Source organism: Macrobrachium nipponense, chromosome 20, assembly GCF_015104395.2.
Source record: "Macrobrachium nipponense isolate FS-2020 chromosome 20, ASM1510439v2, whole genome shotgun sequence".
Taxonomy (NCBI): domain Eukaryota; kingdom Metazoa; phylum Arthropoda; class Malacostraca; order Decapoda; family Palaemonidae; genus Macrobrachium; species Macrobrachium nipponense.
In genome coordinates, this window is record NC_061089.1 from 66968338 (window position 1) to 66991472 (window position 23135).

The 23135-nt window shown below is 36.5% G+C and overlaps 1 protein-coding gene and 1 long non-coding RNA gene across 5 annotated transcripts in view; one reads left to right on the top strand and one right to left on the bottom strand.

Annotated features, from left to right (window-relative positions):
- Positions 1-2268: 2268 nt before the first annotated feature.
- Positions 2269-8423, top strand: LOC135221199 (uncharacterized). The gene is made up of 3 exons (XR_010315893.1): positions 2269-2610; positions 6310-6386; positions 8183-8423. It is a non-coding gene; the product is annotated as an uncharacterized LOC135221199 (long non-coding RNA).
- Positions 8424-17480: 9057 nt separating this feature from the next.
- The window catches only part of LOC135227064 (sideroflexin-2-like), a 30052-nt gene continuing 24397 nt past the window's right edge, over positions 17481-23135 (bottom strand). For all 4 annotated transcript variants that reach the window (XM_064266912.1, XM_064266905.1, XM_064266888.1 and 1 more), the window contains exon 7: positions 17481-21245. In XM_064266912.1, coding sequence (XP_064122982.1) covers positions 21137-21245 — 109 coding nt within the window. In that variant the 3' untranslated portion in view covers positions 17481-21136. The remainder of the gene's footprint in view (positions 21246-23135) is intronic.

Genomic DNA, 23135 nt, shown 5'->3' on the forward strand with positions numbered 1-23135 from the left:
AGAACTCAACAACAGAGAGCAGCTTCACTATATCATCATCATCATCTTCATCATTTTCATCACCGGTCCCTTGGTGCAAAAGGGACCTACAATCCTTTGTAGTAGAGATGTAGTTGTAGTTTTCTGTATTTGAAAACTGTCGTCAATACATTGTAGGCCAACCCTCACCACCCCATCGCCGGGATTGTTGTAACAATAGTTTTAGGCCCTCGGATATTACCAGAAAAAAAAATCTATTTTATTGTATGTAGGAGTTTTTTTTTGTTTCTTGTTTTTTTTGTAAACCTGTTGCATCATCTACGTTGGTTCATCGGTAAGGAGGATATGTTTTTTTTCCGGTTGTGGAGAACGTTGTTGGTTGTAATTGACCGAGTTGAAAGATTTGAGTGTAAAATATATTTATTTTTTTGTAATGTTGACTATCTGGCTGGATCTTCTGTATATTTAGCATTTTTATTTTACAAGTGGCCCATTTCTTAGACATATCATTCGAGTACCTTAACTATGTAGTTTTTTTTCAGTTGGATCACTAAAACTTCAGTCCAAATGTAGAGTTTTTTTTTTTTTTTTTTTTTTTTTTTTTTTAGTTTGACGAAAAAAGTTATTTCAGTTTGGTCATTGTACCTCAGCATAACTGTGTAGTTTTTTTTTTTTTTAGTCTCATCACTAAAACTTCAGTCCAAATGTGGATTTTTTCTTTAGTTTGATGAAAAAAGTTATTTCATTTTGGTCACTGTACCTCAGCCTAACTGTGTAGTTTTTTCAGTTTCATCACTAAAACTTCAGTCCAAATATGGAGTTTTTTCTTTAGTTTGATGAACAAAAGTGATACTGTATTCAGTACGGACATATTTAGACATATAAGATCTGTATCCTTATTATGTAGTTTTTTTGTTTTTTTTGTTTTTTTTTTTTTTTAGATTTTTCGCTGAACCTCAGTCTAAAAATGAAGTTTTTTTATTTGACCAGTGAACCTCAGTCTAAAAATGTAGTTTTTTCGGTCTGAACAAAATTGGTCCTCATTCAGTTAGAAATCCTTAGACATATCATTAAAACCAGCAGCTGTATATGTAGCTTTTCAAATTGATCAATTAACCTCAGTCTAATTGTGCAATTTTTTTTTTTCATTTTGATAAATAAACCTCGCTCCAAATGTGGATTATTATTTTTTTTAAAGTTTGACTAACAATACATTATGCTGTAATTCAGTTTGAAGATTCTCAGTCTATTATTTGGTTCAGCTTTTAAAGGAGGCATGAAAATATATTATTTCAGCCTCTCAATAACTAAGCATCATTCTTGCAATAATCCATTTACACCAATTGCTAATCCGTTTTCTATCAATCACAAATAGACAAATTTACTGGTGATATTTTTCATTGAAAGTTCCATTTCATGACCCCGATAAACCATCACTTTGTCTTTAAGATTCCAGCCAGTTTTAAGTTTTATATGTGCCTGCGATAGAAGAGGCAAGTGGACTGCGATTGTTGGAAATAAAAAAGAAAAAAGAAAAACACCTCCCCAAAAAAAATCTCGATGTCATGATTCATTAGTTTTACCAAACTCTGTGAACTTGTGAACTTATCATTTTAAGGCTCTTGTGTGTATATACCCGACTTAACTTTTAGATCGCCCCCATGTGTTCTAGGGAAAGAGACAGATGATGATGAAATTAAAAAAATGATGGAATGAAAAGACGTTCTATGAACGAGAGTTTAAAAAAAAAATGATGTTCCACTCCAGCGTGAAGTTATAAAAGTTGTATACATATGTTGGTTCACAATAAAGTTTTTGTCACCTTGTACTCTTGTGTTGTCCATTTCCTTTTTTTGGTTATATATATATATATATATATATATATATATATTATATATATACACATATATATATATATATATAATATATATATAATATATATATATATATATATATATCTACTAGATACATCCACTTTTATCACCGATTATCCAAAGTGCCTGCAATACTGTACACTATGGTCCACACCTGAAAAAATATACCACATACCAGCTGTGTACTTGAACGTGTTTTTATACAAATTCCAAACCTATTGCTTACCGTTCATGCATTTTGCGTGAAAAAAGCTATAAGCAGGAAGCAAAAGATCGGACAAAGCATGCTTGTTGAAACAACTGAAACAGCGGTAGTTAGGTGATTAGTGAGTCTATATACTCCCTCACCTGGGAGCGAGATCGGCCACTCACCATCAACGCCTCACCCAGTCACCGGTGTTTTTGTTTTGTTTGTTTGTATGGTGTTTCTACGCCGCATGGAACCAGTGGTTATTCAGCAACGGGACCAACGGCTTGACGTGACTTCCGAACCACGTCGAGAGTGAACTTCTATCACCAGAAATACACATCTCTCACTCCTCGATGGAATGGCCGAGAATCGAACCCGCGACCACCGAGGTGAGAAGCAAACACCAAACAAACCACGCCACTGAGGCGCTTCACCAGTACACCGGAGTTTTCAGTTCTCTGTTAGGGTGGGAGTGAGGTGGATCGGTGTCTGTGCATCCCGTGGCGTGGTTTTGCATTTTCGTCAGTTATACCGTCGTTCTTCAAAGGGATCGTGGTTATTTGTCATGTGAGTGACTATTTTTCAATTGCCTGACGTGCGGAAGCGAGGTTTTGGTGTTTTTATTAAGTTTTAATTGATGGAGAATGTTTCACATTTTGACGGTCTGGTTGCCCAGTTGTCATCGCCTGACTTACATTCTGTGAAATCGCGTATAATTGGTTTGTTATACGATACGTTAATTGATCATGGGATTTTCAACAGAAAACTGGGAAATTTGGGTCACCGGCTCTCGCACCAGAGTGCAGTAAAGAGAAGCCAATTATAACTATGGACAAAAATGTATAAAACAGCCGTGACCACATGCCCAGCGAAATGTTATATGTTGTCAGACGCTCCTGATGCAAACTGCTACCACTATAATTATCTAGTAATCAAGACGTGAATTGGGGTGGGGGTTACTTTGGGAAACCTGGTTTTTGTTTCTGGGGGAAGGGGTTAGGAGGGTAGGGGATGCCCAAGCAATGAAATGAGAATGGTACCATTCGAAGCAGTTATATAATACGCTTAAGTCAACACCAGATAAAAGGGATAGAGATGTGGCCACGGTAAGTACCGTATCGCACCTGCCCAGGGGGTGGGGAGGGGGGAAGTCTTCCCCCGAACCCACCCACCCATCCCCTTTAACAGTACTTTTGAATTACATGAAGCCAGTAATACTTAGCAGAAATATCACCAAACCCAGAATAGTCTCGTACCTCAACTGAGGGTTTCGTATAATGGTCAAAATTGCATTTTCTCCTATTTTATAGATTATTTAGCGTTGGGCACGTGCCAATGATCTTTATTCTAACCTAGTGAAACGAATCTCTTGAATATCACCCTCCCCACCCCCATCTCAACTGGGGATTTCGTATAATAGACAAAAGAGTATTTTCTCCTGTTTAATAGGATTATATTTAGTATTGGGCACGTGCCAATGATCTTTATTCTATGGGTATCAGCCCCAACCACACACCCCCTACCCCTAAACCGGAGATTAGATGGACTTGTCACTGGTGTTGCATCAAAGTTGGACTTCAAATAGCAAAGGTTATGGGACTGGGCGATTTAACATTACACCGATGAACGCAGCTCCTTCCAAAATTAGGAATGTCCCGATTTTTAATTACGCTAACTTATCTCTGCCTTAATTTGCATACTTTAAAGTATTCATAGTCTTCCATTGTTGCAATTGCAAACCTGCTGTGGTTTAGGCTTAACCATGACGCGTGGATGGTAATTCCACGGAGATATTTAATTAGATATATTTTTATATTCTAAAATATAGAAAATGGTGTGTATAATGCAGTGTAGATGAGATAACTGGAGAAACGTACGGATATAATTTGGGAAATGTATCTTTTATAGTTTGATATTACGTTCGTTCCCGATGGGTTGGTACTAAGCATCCTCCCCCACGGCCCCAACCCCCCGGGGAAGTTTTGTTGCAGTTACCCATAAGTGGGTTAGATTGTCCCTGGGAGGGTATATTGCAAGTCATTGCTTGATCCATTCTGTAGACTGGTATGTCTTAAATTACTTTGCAAACCTTCATGAAGCAACAATTATATTTGCAATGCACATCAATATTCATATTGTTGCAGCTTGCCTTCAATATTTTATGACGTTTTTGTCATAAAAAAAATCATGCCTTCAATATTTTATGACGTTTTTGTCATAAAAAAATCATTATTTACATTATATTTCCGTTAAGTTCAATTGGTATGTAACTATTAATCAATCTCTCTAAAGTTCAATCGATATGTAATTATTAATCTATTTCTATGGTGGTACTATTGATACATAACTATTAATCTCCATAAGGTTCAATTGAGATGTAATTATTAATCTCTGCAAGGTTCACTTGATGTGTAACAATTAATCTCCGTAAGTTTCAATTTATATATCTTTATCAATCAGTCTCCATAAAGCTCAATTGAAATCCGCAAAGTTCCCTTAATATGTAACACTAATCTCCGTAAGGCTTAATTGGTATGTGACTATTAATCAGCCTCCATATGGTACTATTGGTCTGTAATTTATCTCCATAACTTTCGGTTGAGGTGTAATTATTAATCTACGTAAGGTTCAGTTTATATGTAATTAGTAATAAAGCTTCGTAAAGCCCAATTGCTATGTAATTAATCAAACAATCTCTGTACAGTTTATGTAATTATCAATTAACCTCAAAGTTCAATGGATATATAATTAATCAATCACTGTAAAGTTCAATTTATATATAATCTCCGTAAAGTTCAATTGAGAAGTAATTATGTCTCCATACATAAAGTTCAATTGATATGTAATTATTAATTAATCTCTAAGGTTCAATATATATGTAATTTAGTCTCCAATGTTGCATGACATTTTTTTTCTTAGCAAATCATTATTTGCATACTATTTCCGTAAGCTTCAATGGTTGTGCAACTTGTAATCAGTCCCCAGCGAGATGTAGAACTTGTTGATTAATCGATTACTATTTTATTGATCATATCAACGATTTGCTTATTGTGTAAGTCAGTTTTTGTCAATTTTTCATACATTGTAACTAACACAGCAGTTGCCAACGTATCACTTTGCAAGACTGGAGTCAAGTGTCAGGTCTTAGAGAGAGAGCGAGGGACGTGTAGATATAATATATAATATATATATAATATATATATATATAGATTATATATATATATATATATATATAGCATGTTGCTAATGAACCGGACAAGTTTGCGACACCTGGATCTTAGAACGAATCTCTCCCTGTTAAAATAATGCAGGACATTCCCATATAGCCTAAGTTAACCCTACGGTATTGTTACCACAAAAGGTACATATCGAATCCAATGTGTACCTAGGGAATAACTTGAACCCAGAAGGAATAGTTTGTGTGTGTGTGTGTGTTCACCTCAGCCAAGACTCGAACCCAAGGCCATATGGGTGTGATGCAGCTTAAATATAGATGGTTATTATTTATAAAAAGTTCCTCCTTAGCCATATGACTGAAAGCAACTTTTAACGTCAATGGTGTGGAGATAGCCTTAGTGAAACGACATTGTTCAAGCATGTGAAGTTGCTTGTAGGAAACTTAATAGTATATTGTATTGTGTTCAGGTAAATGGGAGCAGCAGTCATATGACAGCAATATTGATTGCTTTTCTGGAGAGACATTGCACGATTAGGAGGAAATATGGATGCAATTTGAATCCGCATATCAGAGCAAGTATATATATAACGTAAACGCCAGCATAGTAATATTTTTTGAATAACAATTAAAACAGTCGCATTTTTTCCATCATATATTTTTTACTAGCTTTAATATTAGCGCTCACTGATTAATTTATCCAGATAACTTTGATATTCAACTTGATTCTGATAGTTATAACTGACATACCTATTTGTGTATTTTCATATGGTATCCTAGATTTGGGGACAAAAAAGAAAAATATATAATATACTTAGTACCCTAACACCCAAGATATTATATACATTTATGAGGCTACGATATTGTAGGAAATATTATTCTTTGATTTTTAAGCATTTCCTATTTTTGTCTTAACTACTCAAAAAAATAGGTTCTCCTGTGAGACTTGCAAAACCACCACCCCCCCCCCCCTCCTTTCCTCCTCCTCCTCCTCCCTCCCTCCTCCTACTCCTCCTCCTCCTCCTCCCAACTGAATATATCTTAAGCACACCCGTAATTATGAATATGCTAATCTATATTTAAACTTTCAGATTGTGACCTTCACAGTTGAGCCAAAACTTATTGCTTCGAAGTGTTCATTGACGCCCAGGAAGACAGTTATACCCAGGTAAGGGATTATATGAATAATAAAAGTATTGATTCGTATTGTAGGAACTGTTGTATTAGATCGCATTCAATACAGCTCTGTTTTGCGCTGTGATTTCTAATAATGTAGAGAGTTAAATCTGTCGCTTCCACTTTGGCTTATTTAGGTAGTATGGGTTTGAATTCCTCATTGGTCGTGGTTGTGGGTTAGTTTGATAACTACTTAGTAAGAAATAATTTAAAAGTTCGTTTATAATTTATAAACACTTCATAAAGGCTTTTGAACCCTTCCCCGGGTTCATCTTCAGCCCAAATGAATGAGTAAACCAAACATATATACCGAGGTGAATTTAAGAATAATATATTGTTACTAACGAGTGCTGACACCGGTAGTTTCCCATTTTCTTTAGTGGCTTTTTCCCATTTTCTTTGTCAGTGGCCTTCTCTTTTATTTTCTCGGTGCTCTTATTTCCCATTTTCGTTTTCGGTGACGTTTCCCATTTTCTAAAGTGGTCTTGTTTCCCATTTTCTTTGGTAGTGGCCTTATTTCCCCTTTTCATTCAGTGGCTTAGTTTCCACATTTTCTTTGGTAGTGGCCTTTTTTTTCCCCATTTTCATTGTCAGTGGCTTAGTTTCCCACTTTTTTCAATATCTTATTTCCCTATTTCCTTTGATAGTGGCCTTATTTCCCATTTTCATTGTTAGCCTTGTTCCCATTTTTTCAATGATCATAGTTTCCCAATTTTCTGTTAGTGGCCTTATCTCCCATTTTCTGTCAGTGGTCATGCTACCTAGTTTCTTTGTTAGTAGCACTTAGTCCAAGAGTGCTAGCATTATGTGCTCATTCACAATTTTTGCTTTCAGTTAATTCTCACTTACCAGTAGCCTGGTATATCATTAATTCCTTTCATAAAGACTGTTGCTACTCTTATACTATCCTCTCAGTGACTCCTTTCTACCGCAACGTGGTGTCTCACCACCCTCTCGTTCATGTTTCCCGGATGGTATACCGTTTACCCTGGGTTCTTTTGATGAACCCATGACTGTATTCACTCTAGATTCTGTTATGTGGTACCTCTTGCCTACAGAAAGGTCATCTAATTTAAAGTATCTTAGTACTCGCCTACCTTCTGAAGATCTACTGATACGTGGTATATGATATTTCCTTGTTCTTCGCTGTACTTTCCTCCAGTTACCACCTTAAAGATTCTGTTTATATTGCTGAATGAGAAGATATTAGTGATGTTGATTGTTTTTTTCTGAGTTTTGAAGTGGGGATACTTATGGTAACCATAAGGTGGTTGTCTATCTTAACCCGTATTTTAATGGTTATATTGTCAAAAATTGGCAGCATTTGAGACCTACCTTATCAGAACGGTACAACAGTATAATCGAAATCTTATTTTGACAATATTAGCATAGCATCGACCTGCTTCTTGGGGACTCGATTGCTGTAGGCATTATACTGTATACGACGCACAGGATTGCATTGATATAAAGATCTTGCATAATTGACCTTATTCTGAGTAATATTTGTCGTTAGGACTGTACCTTATTAACTCGTTCTTTTCGAAATCATTGTGATAATGCTCTTATTAGATATATCATTACTTTTCGAAATCATTGTGATAATGCTCTTATTAGATAAGTCTTTCTTCACTGAAAGAAGACTGGTATGTTCTTGCCTCTTGTAACTTTTCGATATCACTGTGCATTATGTGTTGGGAATCTCATTTTCCACTGAAAGAGTTATTGGTTATTTGCTCTTGTAATGTAACACCACCACCATGAAACCAATAGTGTCCTATGAAATTTCAGAGGCAGACAGCAAGGCCTAAAAGAGGTCTAGCTCTGAAACTCCTACCCAAGGGAGGCCTCACTTCGTCCCATCATGGCCAGCAAGTCTTCAGGAGATGCAGCTCTGGAATTCCTACCCAAGTGTGTCTTCACATCGTCGCATCAATGGTCAAGTGTCGAATATGTTTTTCTCAATTTTTTGAGTTATCTGGATCGATGGTGATTTTGTCACCGACCCTTTGATTCTGTAAAGTAGCACAGTCTTACCCATACATCCTTGCTGGTGTAAAGCGAGAGAGTGAGTGAGTGTGAGACTGGATACTTTGCCAGATACAGGGTGGGGTCAGTGGACAAAATCAGTCGATGCAGATACCCTACATAGAGAACCCCATATTCGACTTTTGGCCAGTGAAAAGATGTCTCGAGGGGAGTATCTGCAAGATGTGTATACCAAGAGCCTAGCCAGCAGCATTCATTAAGTTAGCAGCGAAGCTGTACTTTTCTTCTAATGGACCATAGGAAGTTACTTATCGTCATCGAGGAAATCGTGAGTTCTACAGCAACGGTTCCCCAGTAAAAGGTTTTTCAGCTTCACAGAAAATGTAACTCGGTAGCAGTAGATCTATGGTTAGTTTGGAGCTGTCGCACATGGTTTTAGGATATTACCATTCGGGTAATTAAAATCTTTCATGAAAGATGTTTTTGATTCATTTATACTAGATAGATTTTCATCTATAGTATAGTAAATATAAATATTGAACAAATAGTCATTACAGCAATGATATACTGACCAAACCAGAAAAATTAACAAGATGAAAGTGAATGTCCAGCAAAAAAAAAAAGTTCTTGTTGCTTATTGAGCCTGGATAACCGACTGGTAAGTTCTTTCTTCTCTGTGCAGTTTCTCTCTTCTCCTCTGCCTAGTTTCTCTTCTCCTGCGAATCTCTCTTTCTCCTCCTTCTCCTGCGAAGTACTCTCTTCTCTCTTCTCTCTGCCGAAGTAATCTCTCGTCTCTTGCTCCTCTGCGAAGTAACTCTCTCTCTCTTCTCCTCTGCGAAGTAAACTCTCTCTCTCTCTCTCCTCTCCTGCGAAGTAACTCTCTCTCTCTCTTTCTCTCCTCTCCGAAGTCTCTCTCTCTCTTCCTCTCTTCTCCTCTCCGAAGTCAGTCTCTCTCTCTCTTCTCCTCTCCGAAGTCACTCTCTCTTCCTCTCTTCTCCTCTCCGAAGTCTCTCTCTCTTCCTCTCTTCTCCTCTCCGAAGTAAACTCTCTGCTCTCTCTCCTTCTTCCTTCAATGCATAGTAACTCTCTCTCTCTCTCTCTTGAATCCTCTGCGAAGTAACTCTCTCTCTCTCTCTCTTGGGCGAAGTAACTCTCTCTATCTCCCTCTTCTTCCTCTGCGAGTAACTCTCTCTCTCTCTTCTCCTCTTCCCCGAGTAACTCTCTCTCTCTCTCTTTTTCCCTCTGCGAAAGTAACTTCTCTCTCTATCTCTTTCCTCTGCGAAGTAACTCTCTCTCTCTCTCTTCTCCTCGCGAAGTAACTCTCTCTCTCTCTCTCTCTGCGAAGTAACTCACTCTCTCTCTCTCTCTCTCTGCGAAGTAAGCAGTAAACTCTCTCTCTCTCTCTTCTCCACTGCGAAGTAACTCTATCTCTCTCTCTTCTCTTCTCCTGGGGGGGCTCTGCGACGTAACTCCCTCTCTCACTCTCTCGTTCTCCTCTGCGAAGTAACTCTCTCTCGTCTCTCTCTGCTGCGAAGTAACTCTCTCTCTCTCTCTCTCCTCCCTGCGAAGTAAAGTAACTCTCTCTCTTCCTTCTCCTGCGAAGTAAACTCTCTCTCTAATAACTCTCTTCTCCTCTTCTCCTCGCGAAGTGAACTCTCTCTCTCTCTCTCTTCTCCTCTGCGAAGTAACTCTCTCTAACTCTCTCTGACTCCGCGAAAAGAACTCTCTCTCTTTCCTCCTCTTTAACAAAACATTGTCACTTGACAGTTTAGTAGGAACAAGAATAAATCATCACTTGCAACAAATTTCAATATTACGAAATTTGGAGAGAGGATAAAATAGGCCAGTTTCCTTATTAATACATCTTTATGTATATTGCTAGATTTTTATACACCTAAACCATTTATTTGTAAGCTTTCCAAGAACTAATGCACCCATCGGCTGAAAGAATTGCGACTGAATCTTGTCATATTTCCTCTATACTGATGAGGACAGTATTTCTTGGCAAGGTTAGAATGAAGGGTTTTCAGTTATTTTTTTATATATCTAGCAATATGCAAAGATGTGATAAGCAAACTGTCGTAATTATCCACATCTCGAATTTCATAATAATGAAAATTACCTCATTAGTGAAAAATATACTTCTCCACTTGAATATTTCCTAAAGTAATATAGTAAAATATACAAAATGCACTGTATTGATAAATCTATACTGAATAAAAATTACCTAAACACGGAAATGTACCTAATTAATTAAATTACTGAGTTACCTATCAAAACATATCTTAAACACTATATACTATATTGGAAATAACCTTTCAAGAAATCTCTTAAGCACAATGTACTAAATATTACCTATCAAAAACATCTCTAAATACAACGTACTAAAACTGACCTATTAAGAAATCAAATTTTACACAATTTACTATACTGTAAATTATATTTTAAAAATTCAAACCATACACACTTTACCATATTGATAATGACCTATTGAATAAAACCTCAACCTATGTACAATGTACCATACAAAATAGTATACCTATGAGAACCATACTGATAAGGACCTATTGAATGAAAACAAGCTATGTACAGTGTACCATACTAAATAACTATGGAGACCATACTTAAAAGGACCTATTGAATGAAAACTCAAGCTATGTACAATGTAACATATTAAATTGTACCCATGAAAGTTACTATTGATATAAATGAATATCTGGAAATTAATACATGCTATTTCTATACTTCAAGAACCATAGACTCCCACTTTTCCGCCAGAACAATAGACCAGTACCCGCTTTAAATGCCCTTTCAAAAAGTTAAATTCTGCAAAAGCACACGGTATATTATATTCGCACCAGGTCAAGAGTATAAATTTTACGAAATTATAAGCTTTAAACTTCACCATAAATGAACGTAGAAAAAGCTGATGACTAGCATTTTAACACTATATATTGGAACGAAATATTGGCAGGATCAGACAGCCTTTTCAGTTTAACAGAAATATTAGTTAAAATAAGGAGTTTTGTTAAGAAAGAGCTAAATCGCATTTAAACAAATATATAAGTTTCCATTGGTCAGTCTTTCAATGAATGTCCTATATAGATACGAAAGGTTGAAATAGGAGGATATCAAAGATGACTGTCTGAAACTACCACCACACTAGAAATTAAACTTGATAAACAAAAGTCTAAATCATTTGCAATTTCCCGTCCCACTGCTACTTAAGTTATTCTATGGCCCCGTCCACACGGCCGAGCTTTGCTCGACTAACTTTGTTCGATGTGACGTCAGAAGCGGAGAAACCGCGGCAAAGTTCTGACTTTTCTCGCTGCTGCTCCGCTTCTGACGTCACATCGGACAAGTTCGTCGACCAAAGATCGACCGTGTGGACGGGGCCTAATTAGGGACCTACCCTCCTTACCAAAACTACGAAAACCAGCTTGAACCCTGCTCCTCGCTTTTCCTATGACTGACTAGACCTGGTCCAGTTAGGTAATCGATACGGAGGTCTTGTTAGAGTCAATATGACTTGGTTCGAGCTAGCTGATGCCTAGATGCCCTTGGTAATGCTGAGAGAACTTATAAACGTATTACAGATTTAGTTCAAACCGATTACCTTAAAATGTTGAAACCATAAAGTATTATTAAAATTTGTGGGGCTGCAAACTACATGAAGCCTCAGGATCGAAAATCATTGTAGCATACGATTAGACACCTATGAAAATTGTTTTTCTAAGTATTTATCATTCCTGACAATTTTAAAACTGAATGCAATACTGAGCTTATAACAAGAGTATATCCCAGGAAAAATAAGCTGCCTAGGTAGTATTTAGGCCTGATATATATTGTCTATCATATAATAATTAAAAAACCTAAATCAAAACTAATACCTCATTCTAGATTCTCCAACTTATATTGCAACAGGTTTCAAAGTTACAGCAATGAGTGCTGTGAAAAGCACAACGGTCAGAAGTAACACCAATATGTTGACAAAAACATACCAACAATTCTCTGGGAAGAATTTTTGTAGCAGATCATTGTATTTGATTTAACACATCGGTGAGTAAAGTTAAAGTGCCACGAAATGAGTTTCACTTGGTAATCAGTACAGGAACACAACTCAAGTTAACACCTCTTATTCCGAGATCTTGTAACAGTCATTCTAAAAAGAATGACGATGCCTGAATAAATGTGATTTACCTAAGCCCATTCTTACCTTGATTCGTTGCCTGGACGAGTTAAGGTCTTTGTCACGTATGGATTCAGACTCCAAATATACTAATTCACCAAGATTCCAAAGCGTTTTGACATCTATATTGCTCGTCTATTTGACCGTCAGCCATCCTCTCTTCCAGGGTCCAGCACCTGCAAGAAAAGACCTTTGTTAGACACCCTTATTATTCTTATGTTGTTATTGCCAAAAAATGCTATTGTACTAAGCTGGCGTTCGAGGACAGGCTGTAATACGTATGTCGTAAGGATGTAAACTTGGCTGCAATATTTAGCCACGTAACGTTAGAGTGATCATTTTATAGCACCTGTGCATCAAACTGAACTATAACCAAGCAAGCATTTTATATCATAATTTGACCTTCAAGTCAATTTCACCTTTTCCTTATACACAAGGAATAAATTAGTTCTGCGTCACTCTCAGTCCCTGGGAAGTGTTCGTCCTGATAATTAAAAACATCGAACAGAAGGACTATATCAAAGATTCTAGCTAAACTAATTTGGGCCTTAACAAAATATTGTAAATGTAAACCAACAGAGCTGTTATACTCATTTAAAAGTAAGCAAATAGAAAATATTCAAAATTTATCAAGTAAAAGGCATTTCATATATCAGACAAATCTGAAAATGTTAAAGATACCCGGGCCCCCCCCTCCCCCATATACTAATTGATTTCAGTCAAGTGCTTCAGCGACCGAAATAAAAGTTTAGTATAAATTTACTGAAGTTTTGTAGTAAATTTCGTGTGAAAAATAAATTGTTAATTTATTTTCCTTTTGAATTTAATTTTCTATTCAGATTTTCTAGTACACCAGATGTGAAATATCACTAAAATAGTTACTAATCACTACGTCAGCTCACTGGTACTACATGACCAGCCCCAACCATGTGTGTTCCTTGGTATATTAAAATGTTTGAAAAAGCACTGAAAAACTGGTAGCAATCACTTAAGAGAAATGTGATGAAGTCTAAAAAATAATTGAGCCTGCATTCTTTTCCAGTCCAATACAATTCAATCTTCCCTTCTGCCGTCTCTAACTAGAAACAATCTTAGTATTAAGACCGTCATTTAACAATATGACGTAAATCGTTCATCGAACCCATTTTTCGTAGGTACCTGCTGTATATAAAGCAAATGTAATGAGAGCCTATACTTTATACAAATATATTTAAGTGGTGTGATCTGCCTTCTCTTCCCACCCCACCACCCCGTGATAGTTAAGTACGGGTGGATAAAATATTGAGAGATTTAATTACTGCTCAAATGGATATTATTTGACACTTTCCAAAACACCATTAAACACTTATAGCCATGCCATTTAAATTTATTGTATTACACCACAGACTAGGCCTATAGTCTTCTAACATTTTCCAAATAAAATTTTTTACTAATATCCGTAATTTTCAGATAAGTTTAAAATTAGGCGTGAGGAAGCCTTGATCAATATACAGCCCCTTTTCTGAAAATGGAAAAGCAATATGTCCAGGACAGAAAATTCTTTTATTTTAAAGGATAAATTAAAGTTTTATCGGTATAGCTAACTTGCAACGCAGCCCTCGAGTGCGAAGTTACCAAAGAAAACGGAGCTACGGTCGACATAGTTTAAGGTAAACTACTTCAAATCTAAAGCCTCGAGGGAAAAAACTAACCGGTCACAATTCATTGACCCTAACCACAAAATTCAATTGACAACCATAAGTCATGGACCCTCATGGCTCCTACATACATTAAATTCATTGATACGTTTAAAATTAATACTCGTTAACCACAAACTACCTACATTCAATTAATTGACTACAGAAAACTGACAACTTCAATTCATTAGACCTACCCACGCGAAATTCATCGAAATTATCAACATAAATCATTTGCCTTATCAACGGAAAAATTAATTGGCGTTAACTACAAATTAATGCCTACCCACAAATATCTATTGGCTTTTCCTCGTACAATTCGCTGGTGCTACTCTCATGAAATACATTGATATTAACCAAATCACTCATGGATCATACTGAGAAAATTCACTGGACCAGACGATTCATTGACGTTAGCCACATAATTCATTGACACTAGGCATTCGTAGACCTTAACCTCATGAAATTGAATTAAGCCTGCTACGGAATAGTTCCGCACGGACTGCAAGGAACGTAACCGCGGTTACGACATCCACTAGGGATTGGGGTGTCCAATGTATTTCGCGTTGTTTAGTACTAGCCCCCGGGGGTTAATTACAGTCGTCCGAATAAATATTACTTAAAATTCTTGTTCAGGAGGTAAAACTGCATAGAAAAACTCAACTGCCACAGTCTAGGTCGCCGCGGAATAGTACTGTGGATCTACATTATTTTACGCATCGAAGCTACTTTCAGCATTCAGAAAGACCATTTTGTGCATGTACTGGTATTCAAGTGTATTTGTTATCTAGTGAGATAGTAAAATAATTCCCCTACCCTAAACCAGAAAAACTGAACAAGATTTCACCAAAAGTAGCTATAGATTTACTTAATACAAAATAGGCGCAATTACTTACATCAAGCAGTAGTAATGATTATAGATAAATAAATAGATATTCTCTTAAAAAACAGCATAATTCGTTGCCCATAAGCTTCGAAACAATAAATTGTTTGACACCAAATAACACCAAAAACTTCTCAAAGTGCACACAACAATGGATTCCTCTACACTGCTACCCATTCCAAGAGCCCAGATTTTCCAAAGCCCTCTTGGCCAATCAGAGACGGTCCTCCAGCATACTGCAGTTAGAAGCAGGATCTATTGCCTTCTCTCATTGGCTGAGAGTTTCTTGCTTTGCCTAAGGTACTTGTAAGCTCTTCCCCCATTTTAGAGCAATTTTTTCCCCCATTCTATGGTTAAAGAAGAGATCTAGGTGTTTTCAAAGAGCCAAATTTTCGTGAGATTTTATTGTTTTTTGGAGGAACATTGTCACCTTCAGCTGTGTATACAAAATCATGACATGCTCTTATGCTTATGAATGTCTATATTTAATAAACTCAGGAATGTAGCAAAGGGAAAATAAAGCTAAAAGAAGGAATAAGTGAACATTTGAGGCAAGGTCTTTCCAAACCAGCAAACAAGATGGAAGATGGTACTACAGCTAAATCCTCTACTGTATCTTACAAAATAGCTTTTATCCAGACTTCTTTGCTATAAACAATGTCACTAATAAATATAATCCCTTTGTCTAGCAGATCAAGTAATATATGCTGGAATATGTTGGTTCCAAGAGCAGGAATCGGTTACTATGAATAAATCAAACCTACCTGTTCTTACCCATGGTCAGTAAATGGCAGGCTTCATGGAATAATGAATCTGACAATAATAATTTAACCAATGGTTGGATTGTAGTTTTCTTCTTCATTTCAAAAAGAACACCACTTTTGAAGTTAACATTAGCACGTCTTGGAACTGGTCATACTCATCTGATCCATAGATATTTGCTGAATAATACTCTTGATTAATCCAAAAATGCAAAGGATTCTGAAATTACCCAACAATGTACATCGAGTATTGGGAACAAACCCTAAAAAAAAAAAAAAACAAAAACAAAAAATTCAACTATTTGCAATATCTTTATCATATAAAATCCATGGTACATTAATTGAAAACATGCCAAATCAGCCTTTTGAGAATTATTTTAACTCGATGGTTTGGTCAGGCTAGTTATAAACAAAGCTATTTTGATTTACATACCTCTTATCTTAACGAATTTTCACTCCTCCTGTTTTTGTAATGGCCATTCAATTGCTTGCATTGGTACTGTTGCTTTCTCAGCATCAACTTATAGTAAAATTTTAGCTAGTCATAAAAGGCACCTTCCCCAATATTTTCATAGGATGCTCAAGCAGTTGTTTCTTTGTACCTTAACATTGTAATGCATCCTCTTTTACTTTGTAAATTGTCATTTTCATGTGTAAGTACAGAGAACAACAGAGCTGGGGACTGAAGGGGCACTGCAGAGAGAGCCTTTGGTACCTACTAACCAACTGTGTCAAATCAGGCATACTGTCATTTGTGACTCTTACCGGATGATTTATCTTGAAGTTTATGCCAACTACTGGGGCTCCAGCCTAGAATAACTTGGTAAGCTCCCTTAAGATAAATATGAAAGATAGATAGCTTCACCAAAAGGCTATATAAAGTTAAGTGCTGGGGTACTTTCAGCCATTTAGCACTTAAGGCAGTGAAAAGAAGGCAATAAGAGTGGTTGGACAGAAAGATTAAAGAGAGGATCCTGAAAATAACCAAGATGATGGGTAAGGACCTACAGGTAAAACTGGATGAAAATCCATAGTTTAACTGAGAAGATGTAGCTAAGGAGATTAGACAGCAAGGCGAAAGAGATGTGGGAACGGGGTCAAGTAAAATGCTAATAACTGGGTACATAAAAGAGCTCAGGGAAGGTTGCAAACAGCCACTTTAGTAGTGCCTAAAGTGTACTGTGTGTGGTGTATGACAGCACTACACCTAAGTAATGGAATGGAATAGTATAGATTTTAGGCCGAAGGGCAAACAATGGGACCTATGAAGTGGTTCGGCACTAGAAAGGAAATTGAGAGTAGGTAGGTTTGAAAAGTGTAACAAGAGGAAGCCCTTGCATCTGCACTGAGAAATAATTGTTAGAAGAATGTGGATAGCAAGATGGAAAAAAAAGATATGAATGGAGGTACAGTAAAAGGAATGAAAGGGGTTGTAGCTAGGGGCCGTAGGGACACAGCAAAGAACTTTTGGTAAAGAGGGCGATGAAGATGGTTAAAGGAAACGGGGATAGAATGTCTATTATATGGGGTAACAATTTGTATGGTATATCCTTGGCAATTAGCCTCAAGGGCTTAAGAAAATTCATAGTGTTTAACATTGATGTATTTCAAAAATACACAAATATATTTTATATATATATAGCATGGAGTGGACCTTGCATGAAATAAACAAGTATCTAGATTGTGAAACAAAGTTATAGCAATGTACTGGGTCATATGATGAGAGATAATAATTAAATTTTACACCAATGAGAACCAAACTACACATGGATTCTTGAGCACTAACAGAATCAGCTACATAATGCACTGTATTCATGAAAAGTGGTAAGGTGTGTAAAGATAAGAAGCTAAAAGCATAATGGGGAAGAGCATGCATGCAAAAATAAAGTTTTCCTATCTTCGTATTAAAAAATATAATAATCACGGATTCTTAATTCCTGGACAGTCTCAAAATGAGGCATATTGGTTAGCAACATTTGACTTGGATACAACTGGAACAATAAATCAATAACCTACCTCAATAATTCATGATCTAAAAGCACACAGCATGGTGACGAAATCTGACAACTCATAATACCTAATTAAAAAGGAATTTTTTCCAGAAGTTACCTATGAAGCCTTTAGGGTATTAAAGGTGGGCATTGTGATTAAAAGTGGGCAATGTGATGGATGAGAAAAGATTTGCAAACAATTGCAGTTGCCTCTTTTCTCTCTCATGTATTGTCCATCATTGTTCCTGCTTTTATTCTGTAATTCTCATCCTCTTCGCTCTAAATACTCATTGAACCCACTACCCAGTCAAAGGTACAAATCGACATGTAATTAATTTTTCATTCAACTACCTTCCATTTTCTTTGTGAATGTGAAACTAAGTAAAAAATGTTACAATCATAATTCTTTTTCCCATACATTTTTCCATATACTTCCTTGATATAGATGCAACCTCTAATACAGTATACCTTTATATATAGCAACCCTTTGATTATTCACACTAATACATCCAAAAACCTGTCAATTTGTCTGAAATATGGAAACAGGTATAGTAGGGAGGCCAGCCTTAGGCTATGCTGAGTGTAGGCTCCCCCTAATGCCTTATCTTAACCCAGGAAAGTAAATGGAAATTCACTAACTTTAAGAATTATATAAATTAAGGCAAATTACTGATCTCTTTTGATGTGTATATTAAACACACACAAAAAAAATTATGATGCTTAATCATACAAAATGTAATTCACGAACTTTGTCACAGTAGCATAACCTACCCAAACTACATTACAATAAGACTTAATACAGAAAAACCTCAATGACTGGGCTTTACAAAGTTCATATATCTCACACAATTTGTACACTATCCTAGAAAAGCAACTGTGACACTTACCAATTTGGACATGTCTGTTTACTTGACGTTAACCCACCACAGTGGTTTCATATTAGAGCATGAGAAGCAATGAAAGCAACAGCTCCCATACCACACAAACAATAACACACTCTGCCGTGCACAGGACAGTAGGCCAATTTAGTGTGTGAATTTATCATAATCAACAATTGATGCATTTGATTATTCCTTCTTCCCCAATCTCCTCCTCATTAATAAAGCAACTGGTACATAACATTCTCATTGACCCCTACTATATGTACACCAATGATACTCAGATATTTCAACTGACTGAGCTGAGGTATTTATGCTCCCATCAAGATGATCTAATCTTCACTCTGCATATCCAACCACATGTGTGCAATGTCTTGTCATTTGGTACAGTTAAGTGCATATACAAGTTTGCACTGAGGATAATACAATTAAAGGTGTACAGCAGATGATTGAGGAACTACTGTAGGTACGTACAATTTATACTCTTAAGAACACCATAGACACAGAAAAACTACCATAAACAGAAGCATTCACAGTCTCAGTGAGATAACATGAATTATGTATCTACATTTTTTTAATCATTGCAGTAATATGTTAAAGTATTCTTGTAAATGTAGTACACTACTCATGGCCAAGGTCTTAGTAACCCTTCAATTATCATCTTGAATACTAAGAGAAAAGCAAGTAGTGAAGTTTTTGGTGAACTACACCACTGACTACAGGAAATTTAGAAGTACCACAACTTTTACCACAATGTTAGCAATGTTTATGGGTTATTTATTGAAATGACAGGACTGGATACCAATGCTCCATATCTGAAATTTACTCAAACTGGTCTAACAACATCTGCTATATAGAAAATGAGCCCAGATAAAGTACTTTTATAACTTGTTGCAAAATCCTTAGGAACAAGGAACAGCTGTCAGAAAGGACACAAGAAAAAAATAACATGGAAGACATGTATCTTATCCTAAGGTTGTGAAGAAAATACCCAAAAAAATCTATGAAAAAATGAAAAACTTTAGAACCTTATAATATTTATGGGTGTGTCGTCTTTTTCGTAATCACAATGAATTCATTTTCATCACACATTTATTTTCTACTGCGATGCCCCAGTACAGTACAGTAATGCACATTTTATTTATTACTGGAAGACTACTGACTTTGAGCATGAAAATAAGAAGTTAAAATTTACAAAATTAATAACAATGAATAAAATATTAACATATAAAAATATTACTTATTTTACAACAACAACAAACTCTTTCAGTATCCATTAGCATATTTACAACTTGCGCTGAAGAAACTGTGACAGATTATCAAAGGATATATTACAACCAGAATATACACCAAATGAGTAACTTAGAATAACTCTGAGCTAACAATTTCTTACATTTTTGCTTTACACCAAAACTTATCAAACCCCACCGGTTTCACTTACAGTATTTTATGACTAAAATTCTCTTAAATACTTAAAACTTATAAAGCACCAAAAAAATAGAAATAATGTGACTTATGTATATGAATATCATCAATATCTTGCTAAATACCTCAAAACAGGATGTCATGGTCTGTCTTCAGCTAATATACACTTTTGACATGCAAAGATTCAACATCTTTAAGCTCTGACTCTATCAACTGAACTCCTATTTCTGCTAATTACTGGTAATTACTGGTGACATTTGAAAATACTGTAACACCAAAAAAAAAAAAAAAAAAAAAAAAAAAAATTATAATTTATTTTCTTACACAACTAATAACAAAAGATGACCTGAGCAATGTGAGATAAAAAAAAATGTAAACTAGACCAACACCACGAACAGAATCTGAATGAGCAAAAACAATCTGTATGTCAGCACAAAACATAAAGAATATATACAACAATGTTAAGCTCATTGAATGGACAGCAGAAATGATGGACGTTGAGATGCAAATATGTAACTGTGGGGCTTTGATCAATTTTATGAAACAGATTACAGCAGAGCAGCACATAAACTTTACTACCTTGTTAGACAACATAACTAGGGTGAGATCAGGCCAGATCATTTGAATTTCTCGTTGCATCTTAAAATAAGGGCAATACAGAAGAGGAGGGATATAGTGCTACTCACACTTGTCCATAAACTGTGTTATTGCAAGCTTTTCATTACACTTCAAAGTGTGTCTACTGTACATATAAAATTATAATCCATCTGAACTACAGTATACTCTATTAATACCATGTGTTTATGAATCTAAGATATAATCTCTGTTGAATCAAGTGTTAACATCTTTACTGCTGGGAGGCCATTCTGAAATTTGTCTTAACCTTAATGTATTTCAAATCACCTACACGCACATCACTCCAAGTGCGTTCATCTGGATTAAGTCTTCGTTTACAAACCCTTATTGAAATAAACCTTCTCAGGAATTTCCTGACATACACCCTCTAATTTTGCATATGCTTCTGGTTCCAGCTTCGCTATTGCGGATGTATCCAGCTCACTGAAATAAAATATAAACACAGCTCATCTCAAGGGTTAGAATTGGATTGGAATATGAAATTTAGGCCAAAGGCCAAGCACTGGGACCTATGAGGTTATTCAGAGCTAAAAATCATGTTATGGATGAAATTTAATATTAAAAATAAATACTATGCACATGATGACATACCCATACAAAATAGATTAACACTTTCCAATAAATACATTTACACAAATTGTCTGTCAAGGGTTAGAAAACATCTAATAGTTAGGTATGAACTTTCACTTCAAAAAGAGAAATGATCAAATCTCAGTATTTTACGATGATTAATAATAAGATTAATTACAATGTGACAAATTCTTAAATTAATTTATTTTTTCCTAATACGCATACAAACCTGAGGACTTTACATACAGGATTCTTTAAGTAATTCATATTTTTCAAGTAATTTATTTTCTTCCTAACATTCAAACACAAGGCCTTTACATATGGGATTTACTTTCAGTGCAAGCTGGAGCCAGCTGTTTAATTAAACAAGGTGTAGAAAGGTAGCTGGTTACCGACAGACAGGGAGGAATCCCCTCCATCCACTTAGTAAGCCTTCACTTTACCCTTTGGCCCAGGAGCAGAATGAGGGGTGGCTAGAGGTGGGCCACTTATGTAAAAACCTCATGTTTGTATGTTTATAAAAATGTTATTGTTATGATACAATAAAGTTTGTTCATACTTACCTGGCAGATATATATATAGCTGTATTCTCCGAAGTCCGACAGAATTTCAAAACTCCCGGCACACGCAGTGGGCGGCCAGGTGGTTAGTACCCATTCCCGCCGCTGGGAGGCGGATATCAGGAATCATTCCCATTTTCTATTCAGATTTTTCATACCACTGTCCCCTGAGGGGAGGGGTGGTGGGTGGGTACTTTAATTATATATATCTGCCAGGTAAGTATGAACAAACTTTATTGTATCATAACAATAACATTTTGTTCATGAAACTTACCTGTCAGATATATATATAGCTGAATCCCACCATGGAGGTGGGAAGGGACAGAATAGAAGGATTAGGAAACACCTCAAGTGCAGATGATTGACATCTTGATTCCTTACCTGTTAGCATAGCTGACTTCTTGATTACTGTCACCGAAGTCTGCTTTTGCTTTACTAGAGTTGCCAACAAGGTAGTGACCTGGTGTAGTTGGTGCGCTCTAGATGATCTGTCAACGGGAGCGTGACCACAATGTGACTAGACCATATTGACCATACTGTGAGGGCAACGAAGCTAAAACCACCACCTGACCTAACCTATCGAAGTTAGTCCCATAACTTCTAGGCTAACGAAAGGGAAAGCGCCTCAAGCGACCAACCCTTCAAAGTTAAAAGCACACCTATCCCTTTTCTATAGGATAGGATTCGTGCTGCTTCCTGCCTCCAATAATATTCTACGGATATGTATGGTCCTCGAGCGACTCGCAGATCTCATATGTCGTCTTCACATCCCGTTGGGAGTGTGAAGCGAACACAGAGTTGCTTCGCTCAAACGTGGCACTCAGGATATTACCGATGTCATTGGCTCTGTTGAAATGCTTCCGAGGCCGCGCCCTCACCTCGTGAGCATTTTACTTTAAAAGGTTTCAAATCTTTGTTCAAACATGACGAATGAGCCTCTTAGAAAGGACCCTCCTTAAAAATAACGCCAGGGCGTTCTTCGACATGGCAAGTCTGGTCTTTTTACGGAACACCGCAGATTGTCCGAATGAGACCTCGACTTTCTTTAGTTTTATCAAGATAAAACTTGAGAGTCCCGACAGGGCACAGGACTCTCTTTGGCTCTTGCCCAAAAATTTGTGCCATCCCCTGATCTCCAGGTCTCTGGGCCAAGGGTTAGACGGGTTTTCGTTCTTAGCATAAC